The sequence below is a fragment of the Platichthys flesus genome, chromosome 1 (genome assembly GCF_949316205.1).
Source record: "Platichthys flesus chromosome 1, fPlaFle2.1, whole genome shotgun sequence".
NCBI lineage: Eukaryota > Metazoa > Chordata > Actinopteri > Pleuronectiformes > Pleuronectidae > Platichthys > Platichthys flesus.
Genome location: NC_084945.1, coordinates 6745517 through 6767000, shown reverse-complemented (window position 1 = coordinate 6767000; position 21484 = coordinate 6745517). Strand labels below are relative to the sequence as shown.

General features: G+C 45.6%; 1 protein-coding gene across 1 annotated transcript in view; it reads right to left on the bottom strand.

The window, feature by feature from the left end:
- fbn1 (fibrillin 1) overlaps window positions 1-21484 on the bottom strand; it is a 58859-nt gene that overhangs the window by 16232 nt on the left and 21143 nt on the right. The window contains exons 17-45 of the mRNA XM_062407559.1: window positions 20661-20813; window positions 20056-20109; window positions 19819-19944; window positions 19566-19691; window positions 19315-19434; window positions 18795-18932; window positions 18659-18709; window positions 18413-18538; window positions 18101-18328; window positions 17893-18018; window positions 16408-16536; window positions 14571-14696; window positions 12739-12864; window positions 12523-12645; window positions 10961-11086; window positions 10256-10381; window positions 6003-6125; window positions 5469-5591; window positions 5232-5357; window positions 4033-4155; window positions 3693-3815; window positions 3386-3553; window positions 2228-2296; window positions 1976-2101; window positions 950-1072; window positions 683-841; window positions 529-600; window positions 313-438; window positions 82-204 (exon numbers count right to left, since the gene is read on the bottom strand). Coding sequence (XP_062263543.1) covers window positions 82-204; window positions 313-438; window positions 529-600; window positions 683-841; window positions 950-1072; window positions 1976-2101; window positions 2228-2296; window positions 3386-3553; window positions 3693-3815; window positions 4033-4155; window positions 5232-5357; window positions 5469-5591; window positions 6003-6125; window positions 10256-10381; window positions 10961-11086; window positions 12523-12645; window positions 12739-12864; window positions 14571-14696; window positions 16408-16536; window positions 17893-18018; window positions 18101-18328; window positions 18413-18538; window positions 18659-18709; window positions 18795-18932; window positions 19315-19434; window positions 19566-19691; window positions 19819-19944; window positions 20056-20109; window positions 20661-20813 — 3588 coding nt within the window. The remainder of the gene's footprint in view (window positions 1-81; window positions 205-312; window positions 439-528; window positions 601-682; window positions 842-949; window positions 1073-1975; window positions 2102-2227; window positions 2297-3385; window positions 3554-3692; window positions 3816-4032; window positions 4156-5231; window positions 5358-5468; window positions 5592-6002; window positions 6126-10255; window positions 10382-10960; window positions 11087-12522; window positions 12646-12738; window positions 12865-14570; window positions 14697-16407; window positions 16537-17892; window positions 18019-18100; window positions 18329-18412; window positions 18539-18658; window positions 18710-18794; window positions 18933-19314; window positions 19435-19565; window positions 19692-19818; window positions 19945-20055; window positions 20110-20660; window positions 20814-21484) is intronic.

Here is a 21484-nt window from a genome sequence, read left to right as displayed (position 1 = left end):
TGAATGGACTGAGGAGCTGCAGGTTGAGTGACCTGAGGATCTGAGTGCTGCTGACCCTCTCTACCTGTTTAAACGTCTTACCTAGACATTGTCCGGTGGGAGTGAAGCGATACCCAGGTTTACAATCACAGCGGAAGCTTCCTGGCACGTTCAGGCAGGCGGCATTCTGCTGGCACACGGGTCCATTCTGACATTCGTCGATATCTAACGACAGGGACAGACGCGTTCAAAGACGTTTAAGTCGTGTAGAAATGTATATAATTCACTGCATGTTGTGTTTTGTCATCACCTTCAATTGATCGCGAGTCTTACCTTCACAAATCAGCAGCTTGTCATTGTAGATGAAACCAATGGGGCATTCGCACCTGAAGCTGCCGATCATGTTGATGCAGACTCCATTCTCACAGACTCCTGGGATTTCCCTGCACTCATCGATATCTATCACACGAGGAAGAGACAGAGGGATGAGACATGAAGATAACACACTTTACCCTTTCCCCCAAATCAATATTAATGGGGAATTCTTACCAATGACCCGCCCAGTGATGATGTCGATGTAATATCCTGGTCTCGCACTGCCGCACAGAATCTCAAACTCATCTGAGTGGACACAAGACTCAGGTTTTAGTTCTTGTACTCTCTACACACACGTGTTCTGGCACAACTGAGGATGAGAGCTCACCAGTGCTGGGCACAGGACACTGCTCGCAGGGTTTATTCCATGCCCGGCCGATGTTGTAGGAGCAGCAGCACATCTTCTTGGTCATGTTGAAGGTCAGCTCTCCGTCACATGTCCGGTTGTCGGAGTAGAAGTTCCTGTAGCAGTAGCTCTTCCTCATGTCTGTGTGCATTTGTAAGAACAAAAAGCGAGAAGGTTAATGCTAAACTGTCACGGCGCATGGCATGTTACTGTTGGGCAGAGTCACGAGCGAGTGGCATGCACACTCACCCATGCAGTTGTTTCCCCCGTTGACCTGCATGTAGTCCACGGGACAGATACAGGTGTAGTTCCCGATGGTGTTGTAGCACTGGCCTGGGCCACAGATCCCTGGTCGTTCACACTCGTTGACATCTGACGGTGGAGACACAAAGAAATGGGTTAAGAGTTGTGATGAGTACAGTGTCTGGTAAAGAAGGAGGAAGGAAACATATCATGATACATATTAAAGAACTGGAGAACTTCCTGTATGCAAAACATTATGAATGAACTTTAACTTCTTATCTTATTTGCTGTTTATTTCTTCCTATGGGGAAATTGTGACGTACATTAACCCCTAATTTCCTTCGTCCATCTCTATATCTATCTGTACCGCTGATCCTTTGAGGGTTGAGGGGGAGCTAAAATGACAACTTCAAAAGTCTGTGCACTATTATTCCTTATTTGTCTATTTTAAATAGTTCCTCCACCAGCATTATTACAACATAGCACATACCTTAGTTCCCTCTGACCCGGCCAACAGCTGACAGACACCCGCCCTTTGTTCTTCCAGCCAACAAACACGCTAATTAAAATGCCACCAGCCACATGTCATTGTCTAACCCTTTAGCCTGCTCCTCTCCTCTCTGTTTCTCTTTTCTAAACATCCTTCTCATTTATCTCTCCCCCCCGCCCATCCTCAGCCTGTTTCTCCCTCTGTCATCTCTGCCCCGCTGACAGGGGCCTTGGTGTTCTTCCCCCCGAGGAGAGGGCTGACCACATCACAGTCGTCCCTGTGCTTTGCTTGGTTAGCAACAGACACAAAGTAGAGTAGACACATATTGAGCGAGAATGAACTGCAGAGATGTCAGTGGGACAATGGGACTATGTCTTTGTCCCAGAGCTTTTTCCCTTTCCCTCTCTCTCCATGTGTCCTCGACGGCTGGACTCAATTTCCTTCCCACTGAAACGTCCCAGGGCGAGAATGGGAGAGGAATAGGTCACCTGTACGTTTAATTGTTTGCCGGGCTATAAATAATACACATGTGTGTCTGATACCTTCACAGACTCTGGTTTCTGGGTTGAGGTCGTAGCCTCTCGAACATTCACACTGGAAGCTCCCGAAGGTGTTGATGCACTGTCCTCCCTGGCATAGGCCCGGCAACTCTTGGCACTCGTTGATGTCTGCCAGACAGAGACAGAGAAGGGAAACACTCAGTGGCATTGTGGGTAGGGCGTATGTTAAACATGAGGGTGTCTGCAAATGTGCCCGACCGCGTGTAAACTAATAATAGCATGTTGCCGTCTGACCTTCCAAGATGACAGTGATCGGGTTTGGTCTGAAGCCTTCTCCTCCAGGACAGAGTGTCTTGTACTCAGCTGTAACACACAACACAGCAGCAGATCACATTAACCAGCAATAATGAAAACACACACGAGCCACAGTGCGTGTCATTGTTGTCTTGCAGAATTTGACCGTAAGGTGTTGCCGATGGTGAGACATTGAGGTGATAGGGTGTCTGAAAAAGAGGTTTCAGGTCTTTTGCTCGTGTCGCCTTGCACTCTGCTCTGCTTCCTCAGAACTCAGAGTTATCCACAGAGCCCAGTGGACCGGACATCGCTGCAGCTTCTCAGAGGCAAGCATTTCCTCGCGCTGAGTCATTCCCTGTAATGTCTTGAACCATCTGTTGGCAATTTCCAAGCAAGATGCACAAAGCGGTCTCATCTTCTCCAGAGACAACAACTGCAGCAAACTCCTATTCATGGCTTTACAAGAGCAGGCATCACTTAGATAACTCTTTGTTAAAGCAGGTAACTCGCGCCTGATTTATATTTTGGTGTTCTGGTTATGATTTGTTGTTCCTTGGTTGAGTCGATAAGAGAAAACTCAAACCAGTTCAATGGACAGGTGTCAAATCGGTGCCTATTGATTCATTTTGTCCTAAAACAACTAATAGATGGATTTTAGAGGGCTGTTGATCAAAGACGTAGACCGTTAGATTACTTTCAGACTCTTAACAGAACAAAGATTTTGACTCTATCACTCAAATGATTCAATGATGGAGAACAGGTGACCAGGTCTTTGTTCAGCAGGGGTGCTGCAGCTTCAGGGCTTTTGTGGACTGAGTCCAGCAACAGGCCTTTACTCACCGGGGCGAAATTACTGCAGTTCACTTTTACATGCCAACAGCTGACTAGATACGATGGTCAACTAACTAATGAATGTGTTAAAACATGTTGTGATGAACATTAATGGCCACTAAATGCAATTGTACTTCACAGGATGTAAAGGCTGCTGGGCCACTCTCAGCTGTACAACGTCACTATGGCTGCCGACCAGGAAGTGTGTCATGTACACTCAAGTCCTCCTACTTGGCTGTGCATTTCTGGCTAGACTTCACAAACCTGAAACACAAAAATCAACATGCATGGTGAACCCAGTGTCTTAGTAACGATGGGATGACTCACTTGAGTTGACGTAGGGGCATGATTCACATGGATTTCCCCAGCCCTGGCCGAGGGAACAGCAGCAGGACGCCTTCGAAACACCAACTCCTATCTCATTGGAGCAGTCCAAGCTCTCTGACGCATCTCCTCGGGAGCGAACATCCAGGAAGCAGCTTCCAGAGCGAGTATCTGTTCACACACACACACACACACACACACACACACACACACACACACACACACACACACAGTCCAGATATGGATGTGTATCTGGCCTTTGCTATGAAAACACGCCGACAATGTGCAGGGAGAGCTTGTTGAGTCTCACCTACACAGCCCACCCGAGTGGGGTTGAGTTCAAAGTCTGCTGGGCAGTTACAGTGGTAACTTCCAGGGATGTTGATACACATTCCATTGATGCAGATGGTCGGGTCGGCACATTCGTTGATATCTGAGAAATGAAGACAAAGCAGCAGTCAACAAAATCTCAACAACAAAATCTATATCAAGAGTTTTTCATGTTTTGTCACCCGGTCACTATTTTCCACGACAGGAGGAAGAGCAGTGCCCTTTTCCTCTGTATCTTTCAAATTGCCTCAGTTCACTGGGGCATAAAGAGAGCCTCAATGGGGCGGGCAGCCGCACTGGTGTGGGTTGACTGGTCTTACCTGTGCAGTTGCCTCCACTCCTGTCCAGTTCGTAACCAAAGCTGCATTCACATCTGAAAAGTCCTGGCACGTTCAGACATCTACCATTGACACAGATGTCAGAGAAGGTACATTCGTCTATGTCTGTAAAAGACGAGGGGGTCACGGGGGGGGGGGGGGGGAGAGAGAGAGAGAGAGAGAGAGAAACCCAGCTGTGAGGGATTAGTGGATCATGGGATCATGGTGGAAAATTGGCAGCCAACAATAGGAAGTGAAGGCCACTCACCTCTGCTAAAGAATGAAAGTTCTGGGGCAAAAAAGATGCCCAGACATATCACAGCCGACACACACACACACACACACACACACACACACACATACACAAGCAGAGCGGCAGCCAAGGTTATGAAATTGTGCTCTATCCGCATCATTAGACTCTGCACAAGTCATTACTGTCCGGTCCCGCCCGAGCGGACGGAGGGAGGACATGGACAGGTTATTTCAGGATGTTTGACACATCAGCACAATGAGGTCAGGCAGCTCATTCATTTGGATCCAGCGAGGCCTTATTGCTGGAAGCACGACTCACACCCGTCGGCCACCAGACGTAAACGTGTTCAGGAGACACAGCCATGGACTCCCTACGAGATCCCTCTTCAACATGCTACTCTGCTAAATCGATTTAGCGAGCTACAGTATTGTCTCAAACAAGAACTTCAAAAGATCAATGTCTGGAATCAGTTGAAGATTCAGACGGACTTGCCTTTAGTTAAAGTGTTTAACAGTGAATAGTAACAGGATGAGAACTTCTCTTTGAGGAATGAATAATGATTGTTTATAATAACAGTCACAGTCAATTGTTCTTCTGCATCAGGGAAAAGGCCCTTCCACATAGAACATGGTTTGCATTGCCAATGGGTTCAGAACGAAAATTCCCCAAAATCCTTAGGAGCAACGTCACTATGGTACCATGGGTAATCCCGGCCATTTTTCCTGCTTCTTTCTCTTTTTCTCACAATGTTCATTCCATGTCTAGCTCTCTCTGTTGTATACTTCCCCTGTCCAAAACACTATATCTCGAGTTCCACTTGAAGGCAACATCTGTTTGGACTGGTTGTGACTCCAAATGAGAAAACAGAATATTAACCAGAGCCGGATGGGTTTAAATCCCAGAGGTCTGAACCAGGATAGCGAGAAATGACAGTGTTGTGTTGTCTTACCCTCGCAGGCCTTGCCGTCAGTCGTGGGGAAGAAGCCCATGTCACATTCACAGCGGAAGCCTCCTGGCAGGTTCAGACAGTGGCCGCTCTCACACAGGTTGCCGTTATCTGCGCACTCATCGCTGTCTGTATTGGTGAGCACACACACACACACACACACAAAGTCCGTAAACACAAAATGCATCAGCACATTTAAACAAAGAGTTTGCTGTTTGACACTGTTGTGTAATGTTTGACCTGAGCAGTAGAATCCGTCTCCAGAGAATCCCTCCTTGCACGCACAGCGATATGAGCCCATGGTGTTGAGACAGTCAGCGTTGTTGTTGCACATGTGCGTCCCATTGGAACATTCATCCAGGTCTGAAACACAACAAAAGTACAGTTAACTTCTTCATCCAGGAAAAAGAAAAGAAACTGTGATATTTGATGGTTTTCATATTCCTCAAAAAACTCAATGAAAGAATATTAACTTCTCCATCTCATGGGGTCCAACAGTCTGTGGCGATGGTACATATAAATACTGTGAGGTTCTGTGTAATACACTGTAGCTACACAAGCAATACTAGATCACAGTAAATCACTGTTGGTATTTACAGACTTCAAGTAAAAAGCATCAGGAAGGAATCTTTACCCTTTTTTCAGGCTACAGAATTACAGACATTCCTTTATGATACATCTTGGCTACTAACAAAGCATGACATAAATTTCCATTCTATATATAGAGCAAATTATATATACTCTGTCAATGGTCCCATTCAGTGTCAGCCTTACCTGTGCATTTGAGGCCGTTGCCGATCCACCCTGGAGCACAGCTGCACTTGAAGCTGCCGGCGGTGTTGGTGCAGGTAGCGTGTCTGTCACAGTTATGGGCTCCAATCTCACACTCGTTGATATCTGAGGACGAGGAAACAAAACAAGATGCCATGTGAGGAGAAGGGAGAAGAAAGGACACCGCTCTGATGGTCTGGTGATCGGGGTCTGCGTTCCCCCCCGTGGGGATCTTGGCAACAGGGATTGAGTTGATGCTTGGTTTGAATTGAATAGAGGCAGCAGCGTGAGAGGACTGAGCCTAGTGTTTCTGGCCCCCTGCTGCAGCCGTGAGGAGCTGTGTTTCAGAGCAAAAGGATCAAACGAGATTCTCATGATCTCTGATACTAATAAACCTTCCTGCGATTGCTTAATGAGCAGCCAAAGTCTCTGTATCTTCCTTGTGCAAGTGTGTCCGGAGAGCTATAAAAAGGCCAAGAGGGAGAATCCTGTCCTAACGCTCAGGCCTTGTTCTGTCTGCTCTGTCTAAACTAACATTTCTGAGGTTAGTTTAGTCAAAGCTCACAGCTGCACAGACACGGCACCTCAGACCTCCTTCTAAATGCTCTTGTTTGGGTTTCTCACCACCGCAGCCGTCAAGTTGGGACACTTTAATCCCTCTACCAATCATAATTTCTACTGAGATGTGACATGGTGTTGTGCTAGCTCTGTAAATAAACATCACGTCACGATTCCTTGTACTTCATCCTGGCAGATGTAGGATCGCGGCTGTGGCCAAATCACGGATCACGGCGGCAGCTTTCGTAACCAATAAGGATCTACATGAAGCCGTTGCTGGCATAAGACAGCGTGAATGTGGCTTTGACTCAGCAGCTCTTGTTCCTCAAGTGGTTTCTGACACGATCAACTACATGGCACAATGGGAAAAAGTCTGTATGGAACTACACAACAATGAAGCGCCGCTAATCTGAGCTAAAATAACTCCGGGAAACCTTGAACAACACAATACTCAGCCTTGAGCCTGAGGTCTGAAGGTGGCAGTTCCGATAAAGAAGACTGTACAAGTGCGTGTGTGTGTGTGTGTGTGTGTGTGCGTGTGTGTGTGTGTGTCACTGTACATCAAGGGAAGCCATATGAACTCGATCAAGATGTTAGGACTTATAAACCCATGAGACACACTCCTGTCCGTGTGCCTGTCTTTCTGAGGGTAGTAATTCAAAACACTGTCAATTAAAGATTAGTGCTGCTGCTTTATAGTCTTCCTGAGGAGAGGGTACGGTGTATTTACTCTGCATTTGATGACCGGGGTAATATGAGGGCTGGGAGCGAACCGATCTCCCTGAACTACAGATGGAATTAAAGATCGTTCCCCCCGAAGCCTTTGATGACAGAGCACAACAAACACACACATTCTCATGTGGAAATGTAAAAAGCAAACAGGGGCTGTTGCACGCGAGAAATGTGTCAGCGGCCACAGCTGGTGTCAAAGGAGAGGTTTGATTTAACTCGGCTAATGTTTGACAGATGAGAGGCTAAGATGGATAGTGGGGAATAACAGATCTGCCGTAGGAAGGGGGGACAAGTCAGGTTGTCTCTCAATTTGAACTTCTGCCTCTTTGTCCATCTTACATCTTTCTGTTAAACTGTCCGTCTGTCTGTCTCATTGCACTGTTTGTCCAAATGTCCTCTAGTATGGCTTCCTCTCTGAACACCTGGCTGTGCAGTAAAGGCTCATTTATGCTCAATGTCAGCTATGCATAAGGAAACGGAGACTTGCCAGTACTCTGCTTTCATTTTGTCCATATATGTGCATGTCTTCTGAAAGCTTACCGACAAAACGGAGTCTAGCCAACAGTTCAAGCGAGGCAACCGTAGGACACGAGCCACCATAAGATGCTGCTCGCTAGCAATGCAGACATTTGCTGGGGCCCGAGCTGTGACAGGGCCCCTGAGAACGGCACAGTTCATCCACAGCAAAGACAGTTTTATTAGAACCCTAATGAATGATCGGTTACGTACAGGAGACTGTAATGTCCCCATGGTTAGAAATGCCTCTAGCCTTTTGCCAAAAGGCTTTAGACGGTTGTTTGATGTCAGGCCTCCCAGGTCCGTTTCGCCTGGGGCTCCCCCCTATTATGTTTAATCCCAATGAAACACTGAGCATAAACTAAGCTGCGGTTATGCTTGATGGATTGGTCACTGCGCACGCCAACTGTGACATCAACACCTGAAGCCCTTCCCTGTTAGTCTTGCACATGAGGTGTTGGGACTCTCTCTCTCCATAAAGACCAGTGTTGAAAAATAAACAATCCCAACACTGGACAGGGGCAAGAAGAAGTCCATTTTAGATTTGTAGATGGCAATCGACCTGTTGGTGACCTCTCACCTAAACTTGGTTTTATTGCTGTTCATTTGTAAGAAAAACATTCTATTGTGTCATTTTTCTGAAACTCACAGTTTTGCTTTAACTCACAGTTTTACACAGTCTCGTAATTTAGCAGAAAGAAAATGAAATCATCAGGTTCAACCTTCTCACCCTGATCCCCCCTTTAAAGTTAAGAGCCTTGTAAACTCCAACCAGTATATCTCCACCCAGTCCGAACTTTCCAATGTACACAGGGACACAGAGCTGCGTAAGTGTATGTATAAATCCTTGCTCCCCTTCCCTGACTTCTTAGTGTTGGGGAATAAAAAAATTCTTGTGGGAGCTTCATCAAGAGCTGGATCAGATCTGGGCTTGCGAGCGCCGCTCACACGCTCAACACGCACACACATGCGAGGAGACCGAGTCCACACATACCAACGTGGTGGCGTAAGGCAATTCAACAATGAGAAGCGATTTCTTATGCATTTTTTCCTTGGGATATATTGGAGGAGGGGATCTTTCCCGAAAAAGAGTAGCAGGTTTTGTTCACTCATCTATAACAAGACATCCTGCCTGCCCGAGAGGAATTAGCATCTTGATTCCCTGGTATTCTGGGGCTGAGACTCCAAACTTGCGAATCAGAACCAGCTGCTTTACTGCAACCCCAGGTTTCTCAAAACAACGGCATACTAAATGGACACTTTGATGGGATTAGAATGAGCAAGTGTGTGTGTGCGTGTGTGTGTGTATGTGTGTGTGTGTGTGTGTGTGTGTGTGTTTGTGTGTGTGAGAGAGAGCAGGAAGGTACAAACCAAGCTGTTTATTTGCATCTGAAGAAAGACACACTGCTGCTGCTGACTGTGTGTCTGACTCATTTCAATGGCCGAGGGACGAAGCCAGATAGGATCTCTGTCTAAACTCTCGACTGTCCTTCAACCCCAAATTTTTAAGTGGCCTGATAAATCAAACTTTACTCCGGGTGGAGGAGAAGTAAGTCCAGACGAGAGAGAAGGACTCTACCAGTCGGACGGACTTTGTATTTATTCGTTTTGGAGCCGTTACAGGTGATGACGTGCTGCCGAACTCCTCCAACCATCACGTAATGTTTAACTGACCTTAATGAAAGAGCAACAAAGGGATAAACAGAGGTGCAATGTGATGCATAGATCTGACGGGCGGATAGTGATCTCACTGCTCCTGCTATTGTTACTGCTGGAGCACGTGTGGGTTAATATGTGGGTGTTTCTTATCAAGCCAGACAGGAGCTCCTGAATGAGGGTGAGTAATGTCAGAGCTGCTTCTGGTTAACCCAACATTTCCCCCGCATCCTCACATTTCTCACCTCTCACACACACATACACACACGCAACCGCACGCACACACATTTACACACACACACACAGGTTGGGGCAGCGATCAACCTCATTGACCTCCATTCAGTGTGGACAGCCTATCCACAACCTTTTCCTGAGACTTAGGCATGGTTATTACTTGCCTAACCCTAACCCTAACCCCAACTCTAACCTAAACCTTAAATTGAACTCAAACTAAATCTAAACTTACAATATACCTTCACTTTAACATTTTATTATTTACGTTATGGGGACTTGCATTGGTCCCTCTAGGGAAGACAAGTCTCCATAATGTGACTGTGTTAACAGACTTGGGTCCCTTTAACACAAGTAATACGTGGACCACAAATACTCAAACAAACACACACACACACACAGACACACACCTCTCCTTCAACATTTAACCAGCAGCCGCTCTCCACTGACTCACCCTCCTTTCACTCCCTGCCGTGGTCCTCCACAGACAGGACATTTTGTTGTGGGTAGGAACACTTGTGTGTGTGTGTGTGTGTGTGTGTGTGTGTGTTTGATTTGTTCACCTGTGCAGCCGGTCGTTCCCTTGCGCACAGAGTATCCCAGTTCGCAGTGGCAGATGAAGGATCCCTTCGTGTTCTCACAGTTCCCACTCAGACAGATGTTTGGGTTCAGCTCACACTCGTCCACATCTAGACAGGGAGGGAAGAGACGAGTGAAACGGAGAAGCAGCAGGAATGTTGATGTGCTAAACACAGCTACACTAAAGGAAAGGCTATAACAATGAATAAAACGGATTGAGCTAATTTGTTGATTTCTCTTGAAAAACTGTTTATATAAATATGTATTTATATAGACGCTACTCACAATATAATTACATCAGGAACTATTAAAATGTGTTTACTTTTATCAAATACAGCAATAAAAGCTGATGTGTTTGTGCACAAGTCCTGACTTCATCAGTGTCAGGTTATCATTTTCTCCATCAGTGGAACCAGACATCTAAATGTCACGTCTTCCTCCTTAGCTTAAGCAAACTAACACACTGTTCACTGTCTTATCATTCCAAAACAACGGCATAGCTCTCAGTTCTCTCATACTCCGGGATCTGAGTCATTACATGCTGTTCTCGTGACTCACATCTTGGATAACCATGAAGATAATCATTACGCTCTTACAGTAAATCCCAGAGAACCCCCTGGATTTAATGAGAGGAGAGAGTGGAGCTAAAGCGTTTTATTTTCTGGGGCATAAAAGTGTGCGTCCCTCACCCAGACAGGTTTTCATATCCTCGGATGACATGAAGCCGTCGAAGCAGAGACACTGGTACGTCCCCGGGGTGTTTGTGCACTGGCCTCCGTCACATGTGTCCGGGTTCTCCTCACACTCGTCGATATCTGAGGACACAGATGAGACACAGAGGCACACAGGCAAATCAGGAATGGGAACAGATGAATGTAGAGGACAGGAAACATGATTTTATGTTGAAGTGTTACAATAGCAACTCAAGATTATAACATAAAACTCCACTTAAGGGGGAAAAGACTGAACCGTAGAAAGAACTCTGGTGCACGTTTTATTTTTTCACTCATAAATCACAGAGGTCATGTCAGGACAGAGCTTTCAGAATTACATAAACTGAGTAACGACGAGGGAGTTCTTCTTCTGCAGAAATTATCCTTGATCCCTGACTCGATTCAGTATCTGCCTCTGGTAATTAGAGAGACAGAGGGGAAGGTCTATGACCGACACAGGAAACCTGCTGTCAATTGCTGAAACGAAAGTCGTCTCTGCCAGAAATGCTGTTAAACTGACGGCTGCATTAATCATTAAGCACCGCTACTGTTATCTGATAATACTTTGACGCTAATAACGAATGAGCAGTGCTAACGTTTGTCTCCGTGTATGTTTGCTTTGATTTAATGCCAGTCAAATTACAGCAGTGTCTCTCTTCTGTATAAATTATGTTTCCTGATGTGCTTTTCTACTCCTGCTCCCAAATCAGGTCTATCTCAACACAAGCTTTGAAGTATTGATGTACCACTTGTGTCATTTACAGAAACTAGAATTGCCGCCAACCAATGCAGTCTCATTCTGAACGTATTGTGGTATATCCAGATTCAATCTCTGTGACCTTTGACCACTGCAATCTAATCAGTTCCTTGAGTCCAACTAATGACTGGTCAGAATTTGAAGGAATTCCCTCAACACAGTCTTCAGATGATGTGTTTAAGAGGCCAAAAGCATTGTTTTGTGAGGCCACTGTGACTTTGACCTTTGGCTACCCAAATATAATTAGTCAATCAGTGAGTCTTAGTGAACAGTTCTGCCAAATTAGAAAGGATTCTCTCATGTGTTCTTAATATAGTACTTTCCCATGACATTAGGGGTTTGTATGGCCACAGTGTCCTTTAACATTTGACCTTTGACTGACACATTCTAATCACTTCCTCCAAGAGGCCGAGTTAACGTTTGTGCCAAATTTGAAGAGCTTCTCTCAAGGCGCTCTTGAGATATCACGCTCACAAGGCAAAAATCTGCTTTGTGAGGTCACAGTGACCTTGACTTTTGACCTTCGACCACCAAAAGAGAATAAGTTCATTCTCGAATCATAGTGAATGTTTCTACCAAATTCCCTGGAAGATTTTTGAGATATCGTGTTCAGAAGGATGGGACAGACAACCACAAAATGAAATACCTCCGGTTGATGGCTGTTGCAGGCACGAAGACATAACAACTTAAACTGTAACACATCTCTGAGAGGGAGTTTGCTCTAGTTAATAATGATAATGTTATGAAGGCCGGGGCAGACAGGAGAAGCAGATGTTCTTACCAGTGCAGCTTCTGAGATCAGGCATCAGGGCGTATCCACTGTGGCAGCTGCACTCGTAACTGCCCTCTGAGTTGGTGCAGAACGTCTCACAGCCGCCGAACTCAATGGTGCACTCGTCGATGTCTGACAAGCAGAAAGACAAACCACTGTCACACACTGATGGAATCTATTAAAACAAGCTGTTGTGTATTAGTGTTTGAAGCAGTCGGTACCTACCCACACACTCCACTCTGCTCTCAGTAGATTTGTATCCCGTGTCGCAGGTACACTGGTATCGGCCGATCATATTCACACACTGGCCGTTCCTGCAGAGCCGGTCACTCAACTCGCACTCATTGATATCTGTTATAGAACAAAGGAATTATTATAAATTCTACACAACGAATACAGATACCTTTGTGTGATGGTTGCTCAGGAGATGGTAAAAGGAATAAGTCACATGCTCCTGAACCTCAGTTACTTCACCTGCCTAAAAAGTGCCCTTGAGCAAGGCAGACACCTGTAGCTAGCACTAACAAGTATTTGTTATCATGAATGAGCAAGTTGATTGTTATAACGAAGTTTTAGGGCCGTATTGAAGAAAAACTATTCTGAGATCTCAAGGATACAAGAATAAAGTCAGTAATTTAATGAAAAATATACTATGAGGTTATGTCATAATACTACGAGGATACAGACAAGAATGTGGAACTTTTTTTCTCGTAATCTTACTTAGTTCTCATAATATTATCACTATTCTTGTAAATGCATGTCTTTTCTATCATATTTCTTGTTACGTTAAGACATCTTGATGTGGTAATCCATCAGAGATTGGAAATCCCGAAAAAAAGGCATGTTCAAATCCCTTGTTTTATCTGGCCAACAGTCCAAACCCTTCTAAGCTTACATGTTTACATTCAAGACTTTTTGGATGAAACAATCGACTGATTTCCAGGATAATTTATTTTTAATTCTATGTCGATGAGATAATAGTCTAACCCTCTAATGGTCTCAGCTCGTGTGAATGGATAATTAAACCGAGCACCTGCGTGAGACCAGTCAGTTACAGTGACGACCATCAATCAGTACAAACTGTGACAGATGTTTCATGATTGGTTCAGAACCTAATGTCGATAAGTTCCGACAAGGAATCTGACATCATTAAACTCATTGTATTAGACAAATGTATTATACAAAACTAAAGAGATAATGAACACCATTGTCTCAGATGAGGTCGGCATTTTTTCATTAATTGTTTTATTAGTTTGGGTGGTAATAAAGTTAGTGAATGAGCTTTAGGGGCCGTGATTGTTACATCATAGACTGAAACTGCAATCCACAGCATTAGGTCATCAGAATGACACCCAATGGTCGACTCAATGCTACAAGCTTCAGTCTGTAGTTGTCCAACAACAAGAAGCACTTGTCAGGTCCATTTCTTGTTATTGTAGGAAGATTGTGTTGTTGCTACATGTCCAGTCAAGTTGGTGCTCATTGGGGGACATGTTGTGTTTCTCTTTAATTCATAAAGTGTTGACCTTTTATTCAAAGTGCCTTGAGATCCTTAAAAGATAATGAAATGTAAATGTAAACCAGACAATGTTACCTCAAAGAAAAAGCTATTTCATACAAATTATCACTAAACACAAATAATCAGGATAGTATTACAAGTGCTGTTTTTAGAGCAGTGAAGAAGAAGAGGTGATTTCCTTTAGTGTTAACCAGAGCTAGCTAAAATATCAGCAATTCGGAAATATCTCTAGTCAATCTAGGAATCGCTTTTAAATTCTAAACATAGACATTTTTTTTTGCATTCAGACACACTCACTGGTCCAGAGTTCAAATCAGCCCATTTACTAAAGAGTATTCTGTGTACCCCACGTATACACAGAGGGAACTCAAACACTCCCACCCACCCACTCAGCCTCGGTGAGCCCACACACATAGCGGCAGGCAGAGGAGGGGGGGGGCAACATCATCTTTTCTACTCACCCTTTAATCTCCCAGGAAACCCCACTCGTGCACATAGATCACCCGAAGAAGAAAGGAAGCGTTGGCTCATGACTCACCGAGACAGGCCGAGCCGTCCGGAGCGATCTCGTGTCCGTCGGGGCACACGCACTGGAAGCTGCCCTCGTTGTTTACACACTCGCCCCCGCGGCACAGCAGAGGGTTCCTCTCACACTCATCGATGTCTGATGGGGAAAAAAAGCCACACAGCCATGTACGACACACACACACACACACAGGCACAGGCAGAGGTATGCAGTGTTAGGGTTCAGTCACACTGGAACCGGCCTCTTCAAATATTTGTTTCACCTGTCGTCTATGGAGCCCATCGGATTGATGAATACTTTGGGCCGTTTACAGGTAAAACTTAGAGTTTAACTTTGACCTGAACATTAGTGAGGCTCCAGTGTAAGGGAGACTCTGGGTCTGGGACGTGCTGATTCATTAGGAGCGGCAGAAACATTAAGAATGTAGATTGACAGAAATAAAAATAGTTTGTTGAAAAAGTATTTTGGTTAGCCTGCTTTTACAGTCAGCACCGACAGCTCCTGATTGAAACCCTGTCCACATTATTTCCAGTCACAGATCCTTTTTTAACTTTTTGCTACAGCGTGCAAGTAAACGATGTAGCGCCAACTTTTTGTCTAATGGCGGCTTTGGGCCAACACAAGTACTGAGACTCCATTTTGTGTGTATACCGTTCCTCCCACGGATTGAATCGAGCGGCGTCGAAGGACTCGACCACAACAGGAATAGAGCATGAAGTATTTTCACAGATGGCAGAACATTATTACTCGTAGCTTCATATTAAAAAAAGAAACATTATCCCGGGGAGCCGATTGTGTGTCGCTCACATGCTGCTCAAGTTTCTAATAAAGGACAATTATCCTGAAGACTTTATGAAGCAGTTGTGCAGGGCGATTGTGGCGACACTTGGTGTGCACACACACGTGTTCTCAACAGCACGCAAGGGTTTAGACAAAGTCACTTTAACCCTCCTCTCTCACACACATACACATACAACAGTACACAGCCTGGAGATTTCACATTACATCAGCCGTCTAAACACGGGTTCCAGGTCTGGCATGTGAGCCCCAGCACCTCATCTGGAGCTTATGGAGGAGATGGCTGGGTGTTTACTGGGACGAGGGCTGTGACTGGGACGAGGTTTGTGACTGGGACGAGGGTTGTGACTCCGACGAGGGCTGTGACTGGGATGAGGGGTTGGGACTAGGAAGAGGGCTGTGACTGGGACGAGGGCTTTGACAGGGATGAGGACTTTGACTGGGACGAGGCCTCAGACTGGGACGAGGGCTGTGACTGGGACGAGGGTTGTGACTCCGACGAGGGCTGTGACTGGGACGAGGGTTGTGACTGGGACGAGGTTTGTGACTGGGACGAGGGCTGGGACTGGGACGAGGGCTGTGACTGGGAGGAGGGTTGTGACTGGGACGAGGGTTGTGACTGGGATGAGGGGTTGGGACTAGGAAGAGGGCTGTGACTAGGACGAGGGCTGTGACTGGGACGAGGGTTGTGACTGGAACAAGGGCTGTGACTCGGACGAGGGATGGGACTGGGACAAGGGATGGGACTGGGACGAGGGCTGTGACTGGGACGTGGTCTGTGACTGGGACGTGGGTTGCGACCGGGACGAGGGCTGTGACTGGGACGTGGTCTGTGTGGTGGGCCCTCCCTGTGCTTGGAGACCTTGGTTGGTTGGCAAAGCTCCGGGCTCTTGGATCCTTTAACCAGCTGTGAGATCGAATTTTTTCCTAATCACATCCTCACAAAAGTGCATTTTCTGCATCTCACTGAACCAAATCAGGTCGAGCCGAAGAGGTTGTGTGTATCGTGACGTCTGCAGGTGTGGGCGGGGCTTGAGGACTCATCACTTACCCATGCAGTTCTTCATCATCATGAAGCCGCTCTCGTAACCCTCAAAGCACTCGCACTCAAAGTCCCCGGCTGTGTTGATACACCGGCCCTGACCACACAGGTCGGGGGAGATGCGGCACTCGTCGATGTCTGCAGAAGAAGAGGAAAAGCTTTTTAATTCGGTTAAAAACGAAAACAGGTGAAGCAGTTAAGCTAAAATACAAAATACAAATGAAAGGAAAAGAAAGCACCAACTATTCAACAAAAGGTAAAAACATCAGAGAAAAGCTATAAAACATCCAAAGGTTGAAATTAAAGGTCTTCAGGCGAATTCTGCCAAAGTCTAAATCTGAAGGCCTGATCCCTTTTTGATTTGAATCCACATTTTAAAACACTCAGGGCAGAGACTGGGATATCACTCATCGGGGGGTTAAAAGGTCTCAGATATCGTTTACTCCCGAGGAGCCCATAAATTATTTCAAAAATAAAGTAACGACACACTGACACTTAAACCTTAAACGACTGTGTGCACATTTCAACAGAGCTGTAACACAGCTAACCAGACGACAGGGACCGGCTCCAACACGTCCACAGCAGCCAGATTCCCATTAGGGTGCATGAAGTATGCGAACGCAGGCGATGGCTTTACACCACTTTGCTGTAATTGATGTTGGCTGAGGGATTCGGAGCAGGGGACTGGTGGAAAAAGGGCTTGACTTGTTCAGATGCAATGCAAATGCCACAGTGTTGTTGTAGCTGATGAAAACATTACAACCAGAAAATAGAAACTGGGGAAGTTCGTCGGCTCCAACGGGAGCAATGAAATCAAGATTCTTTACTCACTCGAACAACCATTGTAAAGTTTATCAGCTGTTGTTTGTTGTTTAGTCAATAAAATGTTAGATAATGATGAATTAAAACTATCATTGCCGCTAATTTGCCCAAAACCAATTCGTCAATCACGTCACAGCAGAAACACGGAGCCACATGGAGCATCGGTTTCTATTTCAGTCAAAAGTGCTGACTTAGTGTTGAGTTTCTAGTTTGGTGTTGATGGGCCCAGTTCATGATCGTATGAATCCAATGTAAAAAAAGAATTTTCTTCACACAAGTAAAAGAATTCAAGATAAGATGATGCAGGCGTTCCATTAAACTTATCTTCATAATGTTGAAGTAGTTTAGCTATAAGAGAATATAAACGTCTATTGATGTAAATTGCTTGACGTTATATCAGTTTTACATTTACAACCTGCTGTTACATTTTCAACTTGAGCAGGTTTGTGGTTTTTTAATAAAAAAGAAAAACATGGAATTCACCATAATGGATTTTATGTTTTTTGTGTATTTTGTTGTCGAATATGTTGATATACTATCTGAAAGTGAAAAAATGATTGTCTGGTTATAAAGGCAAAACATTTTTACGTGGTTTATAAAGGCAAATCCAAAGGTAACATTCAGCCCTGGACTCTTAATGGTTGAACTGTTGATTCCATCAGAAAAACTCACCAGTACAGTTCCGCTCATCCGAGTCCAGGGCGTAGCCGCTGTCACACCGACAGCGGAAGCTGCCGATGGTGTTTCTGCACCGGCCGTTCGAGCACAGGCTGTTTATCATCCTGCATTCATTGATATCTGAGGTGAAGAGCAGAGGGACAGGTGAGACACAGCAGCTGAACCAACACGGAGTCCTGGCAGTCTCTGGGCAGGACGCTACCTTTTAGGAAGGGCCGGCCGTTGATGAAGTCCCCCCTGTGTGAGAAGCCCGGGCCCCGGGGACAGAGACGTGTGTAGTCCGTCCCGCCCTTTTCTGGACATTCGTCGCAGTCGGGGCCCCAGGCCACGCCCACCGAGCAGCAGCAGGCGTCCACCCGGTGCTTCCCTGGGATGGGCGCCCCGCAGCGCTCGTCCTCGTGGGTGAGGTAACACTGCTCCGTGCGCAGGTCTGAAACACACAGAGACCGTTAGAAAGAATCGCACACAACAACACACACTGACTCACTTCTGCACTTATACATTATATACCCACCAATGCACGTCCTGCCACTGACATCAACAGTCATCCCTGGAGGGCACTGGCAGAAGAAGGAGCCCGGTGTGTTGATGCACTTGCCGTTGATACACACCCCAGGAAACACTTGACACTCATCCACGTCTGACAGCAGAGGACACACACAGAGCAACGTCAGCAGCAGCTCCAACTGAGTCTCACACTCCCAACAACACAAAGCAAGTGTGAGCGTCCAGAGCTCTGTGGCATCGAGGCAGAACTCACCTTCACACACGTTTCCTCTGGCTCGAGAAAAACCTTTACCACAGATCGGATCTGAAGGGGGGGGGGGGGGGGCAAAGATAGATTAGAATGTGGTAAATACTCGATTGTGTATAATGGTGCAAATGAATCAGCTCACCTTTTTCACATTTGGCACAGGGGCTGTTCCAGGCCTCTCCCAGTGTGGCGCAGCAGTGGGACTTCAGTGTCGCCCCGTTGATGTTGACCTCGCAGCGGTTGTTGACTATTTTCAGCCAGCAGGTGCTTTTTGTTGTCTCTGTTTAAAAAGATAAACAAAACGTACAACCACCAGGTATTCAATATGATTTATTTAATTAATTGAGGACAAAAAACTACTAATACTACTTCTAATAATAATAATATCAATAATGATAATAATAATAATAAGAGTGCTGATTGGCTTATCAAAGGTGAACTTGGCTGAGAAATAAAACAGTTTTTTCTTTATTTTTACAACTTAAAATGCGGCGTTTTCAAAATATTTGTCATATTTTTCTGAAATTTAAAGAATATTCAACCCAAATTTCTCACATTGTTAAATGTAATGATCCCTACATTTTTTTTTACTAATTTTTACATGGAATCAAATACAGTTTTTCTAATTATATCAAAACCAAAACACTAGAAAGTTCACTCACCTATACACTCCAGGGCCGAGCTGTCCAACGAACTGCCCATGGAACACAAACACACAAAGGACCCTTGGCTGTTCACACAATCTCCATTAATACAGGGGCTGGACTCACACTCATTCACATCTGTGGGAGACAAAAACAAACTTAAACTTTTATTCTTTTCTCTAAAGGGGCTTTTCTCTCATCAGTCTGACTTCACACATGCGGATCTGAAGTGAGACTGTGTTGTGCGACACGATGAGCGTGTCACTGACCCTCGCACACATCGCTTGCCGGATTGAAGCGGTATCCTTTAGGACACTGGCAGGTGAAACTACCCGGTGTGTTCCTGCACAGCCCGTTGTCACAGAGCAGCCTGTTCATCAGACACTCGTCGATGTCTGAGGAAACACACACACACACACACACACACACACACACACAAACACAAACACAGATGACTTCCCTCACTCTGTCATATGATATCAAGGCCTTTAACATCAGCACATTAGATGAGACGTCACCTACCGACACAGTTTTTGCCCGTGAGGTCGACCTCGAAGCCGTCATTGCAGGTGCACTTGTACGTCCTCAGCATGTTCTCACACACTCCATTCTGGCACATTTCAGGGTCGAGGGCGCACTCGTTAATATCTGAGAAGGTTGAGAGATGAACTCATTGATTATGAGAGGAAGACAAACTAATACAACGGTTGCCTCTGTGTTTGAATTCCGACAGAAACAAAAAAACCTTGTGGCCGTTACCTCTTCCGTCGCCGGTTTCACCGATGCTGTTGGGGCAGAGCACCTGGAACTCAGCTGCAACACAAACAGCACAAACAGTTCAATTGATGAAGTGAGAAATAACAGCGTTTGTGAAAACATCACGTTTACATTAATCCCAGGAATCACATAGCAAAGCATTGACACCGTGTTATTATCCGTTTCCAGACTTTCTCATTTACCCGAGATGTATATAAAACCTTCTCCTTAATGTGGTGCAGCTCTGACGTCTGGTGACACAGGAACTTTAATTGGCAGGTCTAATGAGAAGTGACTGCAGCGTCCGTGTGTGTGTGTGTGTGTGTGTGTGTGTGTGTGTGTGTGTGTGTGTGTGTGTGTGTGTGTGTGTGTGTGTGTGTGTGTGTGTGTGTGTGTGTGTGTGTGAGGAAGCTGTCATGTCTAACGATCATCATACTGAAATCAATATGTCACAGAAGACTCAGCGTCTGATCCGAACCTCCTGACGTTCACAGGTGTGTTTTGTTTTAAATGCAACGCAAGCTATGTTTGATTGTTTGTTTAAGTGTGTGTTTGAGTGCGTGTTTGTGTGTGTGTACACAAGGGTGGAGTGATTAGAATATCCCTACCAGAGCTCTGTGGCGGGCAGGGCTGGCAGGGCTCCCCGTAGGCGTACTCCGTGCTGGCACAGCAGCACTCCGACTTGGTCACGGCTCCGAACAGCGGCCGCACACACTGGCCTCGCTTGTAGCCGCCATAACACGTACTGCGCATATGTGTGTCTGTTTCAGACAAAACATGACAAGACAGCGGATGAGAAACGTAGAGGAGGGCGAGAGAAACAGACAGGGCAATAAACAACAAGACCGGGAAAACAAATGGTTGTCCTCTCCTCATGATATCCAGGGATTTGAGGCATTCTACTGCCCTGATATCATCCTGTTGAAAACCCCGCCAGACTGAATAACAGCATTTCAGTACTTCCCACACAACACACAAAGAAACATCTTTCAGGGGGAAATGTGGGAATGTTGAAAATAAAGCCATAAACAGATCTGGGTACTGGGGGGGGGGGGGGGGGGGGCCAGAAAACATTCATCAGTGTTGACCAACATCTGCTCATGGATGGGGTTTAATACGACATCGTCATTCTACTCTTTGTTCGGGTTGAAATCTGTTGAGATCTTTATCTTAATGTTTAGAGAGTGATTAATTGTCCTATTACTGTAAAAGAGGACGTACTCCAAACCTAAAGCTGTTGAGAGACATGAACTCTGTAAAATCTCCAGAAAATGGGGAACAGACACTTTCTGGACTTTTCCTTTCACATATGTTAAATCACAGCAGGAGATTGTCCGGATCAGACGAAATAACAAGAACAGGTAAATGCTCAGAACGTTCAGGGCTGGGGTCTGGATGCAGGAGACAGGAGACAGGAGTCAGGAGACAGGAG